Source organism: Bison bison, unplaced genomic scaffold (genome assembly GCF_000754665.1).
Source record: "Bison bison bison isolate TAMUID 2011002044 unplaced genomic scaffold, Bison_UMD1.0 scf7180017864304, whole genome shotgun sequence".
NCBI classification, from domain to species: domain Eukaryota; kingdom Metazoa; phylum Chordata; class Mammalia; order Artiodactyla; family Bovidae; genus Bison; species Bison bison.
The window spans coordinates 14,366,250-14,376,497 of record NW_011494876.1 but is presented as its reverse complement, the minus strand read 5'-3'; the positions used below and the strand labels follow the sequence as shown (position 1 = coordinate 14,376,497).

At 53.6% G+C, this 10,248-nt stretch overlaps 1 protein-coding gene across 1 annotated transcript in view; it reads left to right on the top strand.

Moving 5' to 3' along the window:
- Positions 1-5,294, top strand: part of PARP3 (poly (ADP-ribose) polymerase family, member 3) — a 6,145-nt gene extending 851 nt beyond the window's left edge. Inside the window, 11 exon segments of the mRNA XM_010851944.1 lie at positions 139-328; positions 660-833; positions 1,056-1,244; positions 1,405-1,537; positions 1,623-1,667; positions 1,670-1,848; positions 2,070-2,219; positions 2,427-2,513; positions 2,760-2,937; positions 4,091-4,246; positions 4,682-5,294. Coding sequence (XP_010850246.1) covers positions 139-328; positions 660-833; positions 1,056-1,244; positions 1,405-1,537; positions 1,623-1,667; positions 1,670-1,848; positions 2,070-2,219; positions 2,427-2,513; positions 2,760-2,937; positions 4,091-4,246; positions 4,682-4,851 — 1,651 coding nt within the window. The 3' untranslated portion in view covers positions 4,852-5,294.
- Positions 5,295-10,248: the final 4,954 nt, after the last annotated feature.

Below are 10,248 nucleotides of genomic sequence, written 5' to 3'. Positions count from 1 at the left end.
GGGGGGGGGGGGGGGGGGGGGGAAATGGAGGCAGAAGGAGGTTACCAAAGGCAAACTCAGAGTGGGGCAAACTGGTGCTGTGGCAGCCAGGTCAGGTACAAAGGCTGTGGAGGTCTGAGGGACTCCTCTGTGCCACAGAACAGCCACGGTTCCAAAGCACAAGCTCCAAGTGCAGCATGAGGGTCCTGAGAAGACGAAGGGGCGACAGGGGGCAGAAGAAGAGGACAGTTTCCGTTGCACTGCTGAGGCCCTTAAGGCCGCGCCCACAGAGAAGTGCATAGCCCGAGTGGACCCCTCATGTCCACTCAGCTGCAACCCTGGAGCCCAGGTAAGCTGTAGTCCCCGGCCAGTCCCGATGCCTGCTCCCTCCTGGGTACAAGGACACTCAGACCTGCTCCCCACCGCCTTGGCCCTGGCCAGGTGGTTCCAGGCTCCCAAGAAAGCTGTGTTCTCCCGAGACCCCAGAGGTCAGGCAGGGCTATAGCCCATCAGATCCAGGCAGGTCAGGCAGATCCAGGCAGTGTCTGCTCTTCAGACCACAGGGCAAGCCCCTGAGCTTCTCAGGCGTTCCCCTCCCACATTTTAAGGCAGGGTTCCCGGACAGGGCCTCCTCTGATGCCCCAGTGCAGTCTGATTCCTGTCAGCGTCCAGCCAGGTAGCCCTGGGGTGCCCGAGCCAGCCTGCCCTCCCTGTACCCGCTCTGGCCACCGGTGCATGAAGACTACAACTGCACCCTGAACCAAACCAACATTGAGAGAAACAACAAGTTCTACATCATCCAGCTGCTGAAAGATGCTGACTGCTTCTTCTGCTGGACCCGCTGGGGACGCGTGGTAAGTGCCACCCAGCCATCCTGTGCCCCCTCTTCCCCACCTCTCCCTGCTCAGTGCATGCCTCCTGCCCCCAAGGGTCCCCACAGCTTACGCAAGCCAAAAGGCCACAGCCACTGACTGTGGCCCTGCCCCGTCTCTGACGCCCAGGGGCACTTGGCACAGGCCGGCACAACAGAGGCCAGCAAGCATTTGTGGCAGGCACTGTGGCTGTGTCGCTTACAGGGAGAGGTGGGCCAGTCAAAGCTCAGCCGCTTCGAGTCACTTGAGGATGCAAAGAAGAGTTTTGAGAAGAAATTTCGGGACAAGACCAAGAACAGCTGGGCAGAGAGGGACCACTTTGTGGCCCAGCCCGGCAAGTATACACTTATCGAGGTGCAGAGAGAGGACGAGGCCCAGGAAGTCGTGGAGAAGGTGAAGTGGCCAGGGAAGAAGGATGGGCCTGGGCCGAGGGAGGGGACACTACTGCCTGGCTGAGCGCCCTCAGGACAGGCCTCGCTCTCTAGCCTTGACCTGCTCTGGCTGCAGGTGCCCAGCCCAGCTGCTCCTGCCCATGTGCATCCTCTACCCCTAGGTGGACGGAGGCCCAGTGAAGGCTGTGGTTCAGCGGGTGCAGCCCTGCTCCTTGGACGCAGCTACGCAGAAGCTCATCACCAACATCTTCAGCAAGGACGTGTTCCAGAACGCCATGGCCCTCATGAACCTGGGTGAGGAGTCAGGGGCGGGCAGGGTAGCGGGGGCCGGGGGGTGGCAAGGCTGCGGGACGGTCTCCTCACTCTCCCCACCCCCCAGATGTGAAGAAGATGCCACTAGGGAAGTTGAGCAAGCAGCAGATCGCCCGGGTTTCGAGGCCTTGGAGGAAGTGGAGGCGGCCTTGAAAGCCCCCGCAGACAGTGGGCGCAGCCTGGAGGAGCTGTCCTCCCACTTCTACACCATCATTCCCCACAACTTCGGCCGCAGCCGGCCCCCACCCATCAACTCCCCTGAGCTTCTGCAGGCCAAGAAGGACATGTTGCTGGTGAGGGCTGGCAGGTTACAAAGCAGACAGACAGGGGGATGGGGGACAGAGAGATGGACTGTGACGAGCAGGCCAAAGGACAGAGGAGGGGAAGGCCAGGCAGATAGACGAGATGCAGCTGAATAGGTGCATACACAGGTGGGGCAGCCACAGCCCTAGTCAGGTGGGAGGGTGAGGGAGGGTCAAGAGGACAGCCAAGCTGCCAGTGCCCATCACCTTAGGTCCTGGCGGACATCGAGCTGGCCCAGACCCTGCAGGCCGCCCCCGAGGAGACAAAGAAAGTGGAGGAAGTGCCACACCCACTGGACCGAGATTACCAGCTCCTCAAGTGCCAGCTGCAGCTGCTGGGCCCAGAGACCCCTGAGTACAAGGTGGGCCGGGCCCCACAGAGGAGCCGAGCTAGCAGTGGGCACTGTTCCTCTGCCTGTCTGCCCTCCAGGTGCCCAGAGGGGTCCCTTGGCCTGGTCCTTCTTTCACTGTGTCTCCAGACCCTGAGGAGAGCCCTGGGACTGGGGGACAAGAGGAGCTTGGTCCGCATGTCGCTTGCTCTTGACACCCAACTTCTGCTGTCTCTGCAGGTGGTACATGCCTACTTAAAACAGACTAGCAACAGCGACAGGCCCCCTCCTCTTCAACATGTTTAGAAGGTGGACCGAGAAGGGGAGGTGAGGGAGAGTCCCCCCGTCACCACTGCCTTCTCCCTGAGGGAGAAGGCCTTGGCTTACCCGCTCCTTAGGGAGTAGGCTGAGCTACTCTGAGCGGTTTCCACCAGGCCTAGGGCTTGTGCATGTGTGCATGAGTGTGTGAGTGGCCAGGGGGCCCTTGGCCTTGGTTATCTCCTCTGATGGCAGACAGAAGCACCTGAGCTTGGGGGGCATGACTCTTCTGGTTCCCACCTTCCCCCACCCCAGGGAGATCGGTTCCAGGTCCATGCCAAGCTGGGCAATCGGAAGCTACTGTGGCATGGCACCAACGTGGCCGTGGTGGCCGCCATCCTCACCAGTGGGCTCCGCATTATGTCACATTCTGGAGGCCGGGTCGGCAATGGCATCTACTTCTCCTCAGAGAACCACAAGTCGGCTGGCTGTGGTGAGGCGTCCCTCAGAGCCAAGTCCTGGGTGGGCGTGGAGACACTAAGGAGCGTGGGGCCCGGTGCTTGTCCAGTTGGTGGTGGGCCCAGGAGTGGATCTCTTGGATGCTTACTCACTCGAGAGCTCAGTGGGGAATCCTGGCGGTTGGGGGACTCAGGGAGCATCCGGTGGTCAGGACAGCTTCCTGAGGGAGGCAATGTGGATAGGATGAAGGTGCCAACCTGACCTGGAGAGGGGGGTGGTGAAAGAGGAGCCTTTGAGGTAAAGTAGCCCGGGTGTGGCACGAAGCCTGGGAGGCTGCAGCAGGTCAGCATCTCTGAGCACAGCCTGAAACAAAGCTTAGAGAAAATGCCTGGTGTGGATGGGGGGCTTGGGGCCCAGGACGATCAAAGGAACCTATTCAGAGAAAGATGGGGAGTACAGTTGAACCTGGCTTCAGCCACAGGGAGGGTGGTTAAGGTCAGAGGCTGCTGGGAGGCTGTGTTCCCATCCAGGCCAACTGATGGGCACCCAGTCCAGGGCAGTAAAGGTGGAGGAGGAGGAGGAGAGAAGCCAGGAGACGAGTATGTGAGAGGTGGGGTGGGCAGCGTGTGGGAAACGGTGGAGGGTGTCTCTGATGCCCCCCAAGTTTCTGTCCAGAGGTGTCCTCACTGAGGTGATCTCCCTATACTGGCTCCTTGGTCCAGGTTGACCACATTACTGGAGACCACCACCACTCAGGAGAGCAAGGTTGGGGGAGTTGTCTAAGAACAGATGGGGCTGAAGGTTGCTCAAGGCCTGGGAGCCCACTAGGAGGGCAGAAGAGCCTAAGAAGGAGAGGAGAGTGGCCTCAGGAGATCTTTGCAAGAGGATCCCAGGATAGAGGGTGAAGGAGGCCAGTGGCAAAATCAGCAGAGCAGGCCAGAAGAGCCCCCGCCCCAGATATGGTCACTGAAAGGCCATTTCCGACCTTGGTGAGGGTGGCAGAGGCCTGGCGTCAGGGAGCAGAGAGGAGAAAAGAAGCAGGCAGGGACAAGGAGCCTGGAGAAATGGTGGGAGGAAGGATGGAAGAAGGCCCGGGCAGCAAAGCCAAAGGAGATAACAGTGCAACAGGGGCCCAGGGAGTCAGGCAGAGGCCAGTCTGCCTACCCTGAGCCTTCCTGTGCCCCCAGTTATTGGCATATCCTGCGGGGCCCATCACATTGGCTACATGTTCCTGGGTGAGGTGGCACTGGGCAGAGAGTACCACATCACCGTCGACGAGCCCAGATTGAAGCAGCCACCCTCTGGCTTCGACAGTGTCATTGCTCGTGGCCACACAGAGCCTGGTGAGTCTCAGGAAGCTGGACAGGCCTAAGCATTAGAGGTGAGGCTGAGATGAAGCAGGACGCTTTCAGGGAGAAGGTGAGCAGGAAAGGGACTGTGAAGAAGGACAAGAAGAAGCCGGCTTCTTCACCGCAGTCCTTCACTTTGTCATTCAACATACGCTCACTGATTCAACAAATCATTCCTGGGCATCCAGGAGGGCTTCAAAGAGGAGGTGTCATTGACTGAGCGTGCAAAGATGAACAAGCATTTCCCAGGCAGAGAAATGGGGGAGGAGATTCCAGGCAGAAGGCCCACCCTGTGCAGCAGTTTGGAGGTTGGCTGGGGGGAATGAGTGGGCACTCCCTGTGACAGAAGAGCATAGAGGGTAGGACTAACTAGTAAAGCCAAGGACCAGTGGCCCTTGGGTGACCCATGGCCCTTGCTGTGCCCTGCAGATCCAACCCGGGACACTGAGCTGGAGCTAGATGGCCAGCGAGTAGTGGTGCCCCAGGGCCAGCCCGTGCTCTGCCCAGATTTCAGAAGCTGCAACTTTTCCCAGAGCGAATATCTCATCTACCAGGAGAGCCAGTGCTGCCTGCGCTACCTGCTAGAGATTCACCTCTGAGCTGTCCGCCCAACCCTCCCGCCCCCTGGGCAGGAGCTCAACCATCATCCTCAATCCCATATCAACTTCCTGCCCTCACATCTCCCTCCTGTGTTCCAGGGATTCCCTCTCCCTCTGATCCTTGTTGGTTCTGGCATGGCTGTGGCCTCAGTCTCACCTCCTAAGGTGATGGGTGTGATGGACTGCAACACGAATACAGCAGCCTATTCAAGGCTGTGTAGTTAGCGGGGCACAAACTGAGAGTGGGTGGGTCCCACATCCACCCAGGCCATCCGCTGTGGCCTAACTGTCCATCCAAGAGAGGTGAGATGATGGATTTCCCTGGCGGCCCAGTGGTTAAGACTCTGCTTTCACTGCAGGGGGCACAGGTTCGACCCCTGGTTGGGGAATTAAGATCCCACAAGATGTATGGCAAAAAAATAAATGAATTCTCTGTGAAGTCATAATTTTTGTTTATGAAAATCTTTCACCATCAAAAAAAAAATGAATAAACAAGAGAGGTAGGCTGCACGTCAGGTACGCACAGGCAAGTTTATTAAACATTGTATTGGCTTACTCCCTGGCCTCTGCTTGTCTGTGCCATAGCTGCACCAGGCCCGGGCCTCCTTGTTCTCCAGGGCAACTTGCCACACCACACAGCATTTCCAGCCCCACTCCAGGGAGTGACCACTCACACGGGTGAACACCAGTCATGCACACACTCCCACCCACTGTGGTCACAGTCTATGTTGGTCCTTGCAACAACTGTCCTCCTCTGATCATTGAGCCTCTGAAAGGGACCCTTCCCCTCCACTCAGAGCTGTTAGTCATGTGGGGACCCATCTAGTGATTCTTCAGTCCAGACACAGCCAGGCAAATCAAGCATTTCTCATGTCTTGCCACCAAACACCCATGTGTATCTTTTGTCTATTATAAATGAGTTGAGAATATTTGTGAGGGGTTCAGCTCTGCTGTCATGAAAGGAGTGGTAATTATCACCCCAGGTTACTCTGTCCCCAAACGAGGGGAGCAGATATTAGACAGCAGGTCAGGACCCAGTGCTGGGTCATACCCTGCATTTCGTTGTCATTCTCTTTGGTTTCCTTTAATCTGAAACCATTCTTGAGCCTTTTCTTTTCCCTCCATAACTTTGGACACTCTTGACACTCCTAAAGAGTACAGGTCAGTTGTTTTATAGGCTCTCTCAGTTCACGTTTGTCTGATATTTTGCAATAATTAGATTCAGGCATTGCAGTTTGGCAGGAACATTATGTGAATGACATGTCCTTGGTGTACTATATCAGGAGGGACATATCCCATCCTTGGTGATGTAACTTTGCTCAAAGTCATGTCCACCAGGTTGTTCCATGGGGAAGTTATCATTTCCCCCATTTGTAATTGATCAGTAATCTGTGGGGAAATATTTTGAGTGTAAATGTCCCATTCCTTATCAACTTTCACCTGCTAGCTTTTACATTCAGTGACAATTTTTACCTGAAATTGATGACTTCAATGAATTTTTGCTACGATGGTTGCAAATTTTTATCTAATTCCACCATTTCTTCTGTATTTATTAATAACAGTCACCTTTCTTTCCTTATTATCAGTATGGACCCATGGGTTCTGATTATATTCAATGTCTGTGCCATAGCTGACATTGAATGGTCCAGTTCTCTGTTATCTGGATGAGACTGTTGCTGTTTTGTTGCTGTTTTGATCCTCAAGCTGTCCCTGCTTTGGCTAGCAGAAGGTCCTTCAGGCTAACTCCTGTGTCTACATCATTTTGTGAGCACTTCCTTAGGTTCTGGTTATCACATGACGTTCCAGGCTCATCTTGTACAAACCTAGAATCAGCCATTTCTCCACAGGGGTTCCCTAGAGCAGGAGATGATATTGAGAATCCAAGATTTGGGCAGAGGTGTGCTCTTTGGAACCGCATGTCTTTGCTTTTCAGTCCTGGCAGCAAAGAGCACTAGGAAATATGTACATGTAAATAAACACATCTATCTCTGTCCGTTTCTCCGATTCCAGTGTGTCCTTCCATTCTTTCCCAAATCTATAATTATCCTCCCTTCTCCTATAGTCGGAACCTTGGTTCACATCAACCTCAAATCATTTACTTATTTGCCTAATCCCACACAAAAGCAGTTTCAGAATTGCTGTACCTACAACCATTGTGAAAAACAAACTTGCTCAGTAGAGTTCAAGATTTATAAAACCTTATTCAAGCTAACTTTTTTGTCTTTAGACTGAAGGTCAATGGTCAAAGCAACAATTTGAACACAGGTTCAAATATTACTTGGATTAGTTATTTATTTCCCTTCATTGTGGTGGTTATTTATTTGGAATGCAGGTAGGTTCATTTGTTTCTATATATATTCACTTTTAGGGGGCTTTCTCATCTTGGTTATTTTTTTTTTCAACACATAGACCATTAATATGGTCCTCCAAAGTCCAGTCTGTCCAAATCTGTGCTCGGAAGAGTGTTCTCCTAGCTCTCTCACTCCATGCTCCATGCCTACCAACCTACTGGAGTTTCTGGTTTATCCTCCTTGCATTTCTTTTTGAAAAAAAAAAAAAAGATGATTAACTACAAAATGTTTTCACTGTTAATTTAGTTGAACGATTTTAGAGGGAGAATGCACTCCCCAACCCACCATAGTCCCCATCCCTGCCTATTGCCTTCCCCAGGCACCTGTTCTCATCTGCTTTCCCATCTAGTCCTGCTGAGTCCTCCCTAGGCCCTACAGGCCTAACTGGGCAGTGGGAAAGCCAATGCCCTCTCCTTCCTCTGAACCAGGATCTCAGAGGCAAATACCCACTTCAAAGTTGTGGTCAGGTATGGGAAGTAGTGACTGTGTGGACAGAGCGTAGGAAGCAGGTGACCCAGATTCCAGGTACAACTCAGCTGGGTAATCTAGAACACACTCCTTCCCTCTCTGAGCACCAGTCTCATCCAAATAACAGAGAACCGGACCAGGGCTCTTCAAATTCCAGCAGCAGGTGAGTTAAACCCAGAGACCCACGCCCTGTTGTCTGCCACCCAGATCCATGCCGGTGAGGACTGTATGCCTGCGAGGCACAGCACAAGCAAGGCACAGACAGGGTCCCTGCTACCAAGGCGTTTGCATTCTAGTACAACAGGCTGTAAGCAGTACGTGCGTAGATAGGAAACACAATTTCAAGTAGGAAAAGGGCCAGTAAGAAAAATAAAACAGGGTTAAAGAGGTAGTGATGAGAAGGTGGAACAATTTTAGGAAAGATGGTCACTGAAGGCAGAGACCTGAATTAGGTGAGAGAGCGAGCCATGAAGAGATCTGGGGGAAGGGTGTTCTGACGGAAGAAACAGCACATGCAAACTTCCTCAAGGGAAAAGGAGTTTGACATGTGGGACCAGCACAAAGACTGCATGGCTGGAAGTATGGGAGGCAAGGAGGAGGAGGGTGAGGTCAGAAAGGTGAGAAGGCAATCTCAGCACAGAGGGGCTGAGATTCTATTTTGATGACAGGAAGCTCTTGGAGAGATGAGTGCAGAATCATGACCTGACCTGATTTGTCTTTAGAGAGATCCACTTTGGCCAGCTGCATAGAGAGTGGATCTATGTTGTCAGTCAAGATCCAATCAACAAAACACAAATCACTCTATGTATTCCAGACAAGAGGAATTTGATACAAAGAAGGAGCTGAACTACCAGAGGGGCTGGTGAGTCAATCCTGGGATTAGCAACCGCAGGAAGTTGCTACCATTCTTAGGTTGGAAGGATAATGGAATTCCAATGCCCAAGACTGGGCTCCCCCAGCAGGTGCCAGAATCCCAGAGGGGGCTGCCTGAAGGGAGCCAGGGCTATGGAGGGAGATGAAGTCTTCCACAGAGGCGGATCTAGAGGTAGATCCAGGCTGAGCATGAGAGGAAAAATACCCTGGCTTCTTCCCTCCTGCCACCCTCCAGTTCTGCTGGTAACTTCCATTGGCTGAATATACCCCAAAACCAACTGACAGAGGAGCCCAGTAAATCAGTTTCTTGGAAGGCAGAGCAGTGCTGGGGAATATGGGAGTGGATCTAAGGGCAAACAGACAAATGACCACCATGAGGTGCAGGAACGAAGATCAGATCCGTGAGGAAGAAGCTGCAATAGTCCAGGTGAGGGGTGGCAGTGCCTGGGAACATAATGGTGGTGAGACGTGGCTGAATTTAGACAGGTTGATCTTTTGGATGTGGAGTAAGTGGGAAAAGGAGGTGTCGATGGAAACTTCTGAGATGGCATTTACTAAGAGTCTGTGGAGAAAGTTGCGGTTGGGGGCCATGAGTCAGGCCCTATGTTAGGGTGTAGAACTTTTGAGATGCCCAGTAGTTTCTGTACGGGAGTGATGTTGAAGAGGCACCTGGGTATCCAGACCGGGATTCAGAGGAAAGGAAGGAGCTTCAGACACAAAGGCAAGCTATCAGGGTATAGATGGGGTTTTGCCATGGGACTGGGCGACATGACCCCATTGGAGTCACACGTCTTTCCCTGAGCCAATACCTTGTTCGGGGGGTGCCATACCATGGCTAGGGCTGGGTTTTTGTGCCTGCAGTATGACATGAAAGGTTAGGATCTTACCCAAACCACGTGTCCTGAGAGTTGGGGAAGGTAGCTTCCTAAAGAAAATTCAGGGTGTTCTTAGCAGAAGCGGACTCATTTGCTAACAGCAAAAACAACCAAAAAAAGCTTTTAGTTGCCCCTAAGGCTTCCTCTCATTAATTCCACAGTGTCTTGAAGCACCTATTCTGTGCCAAGCTAATACCAGCAGAGCAACCTACTATGTGCCAAAGTCCTGTGCTTCCCCCTCACTTTACCTAGAGAACTAGCCCTCCTGAGGACTAGAGGGTACTTAGGCGTCTCCCAGCTCCTGTGTCCCTGGTACCTGAGTTTCCCCTCAGTACCAAGGCTGAATGATCCAGTTACCCTCACTGAGGGGGATGGCATAAGAGAGCAGATTTTCTGCCTGGAAAAGACAGAATAGGACCTGGCTGACTCCAAAGCCTACACTCTAACGTCCTCAGTCTGCACTCCAGTCTATGATTGCTCCGGGTCCCCCTCCCCAGGCCCTCCCAGCATTTCCACAGCACAGCCTCCAGCCTCCAGCTGGCAGCTGCTAGGACCCAGGGGGCCGGTGCCAGGCCCTGCCCCTCCCTTGCCAGCTCTGTGTGTCTCCAAAGGGCAGCATCAGAGTGACAGCCGGTACCATCTCCAGCAGGGGCTGAGTCGCTGGTGTGGAAGAGAGAGCCACAGTCCCCGGCTTGCACCCTTCCATGGGGCCAGCCAAGCCCCCAGAAGGATGTCAGCCCGGGCATCTGAGCCAGCGCCTGGGCAGCCTGTGAGGTGAGAGGCCAGAGGAGCAAGGGATGGATGGTGGGGGATGGGAATGAGGGTAATGG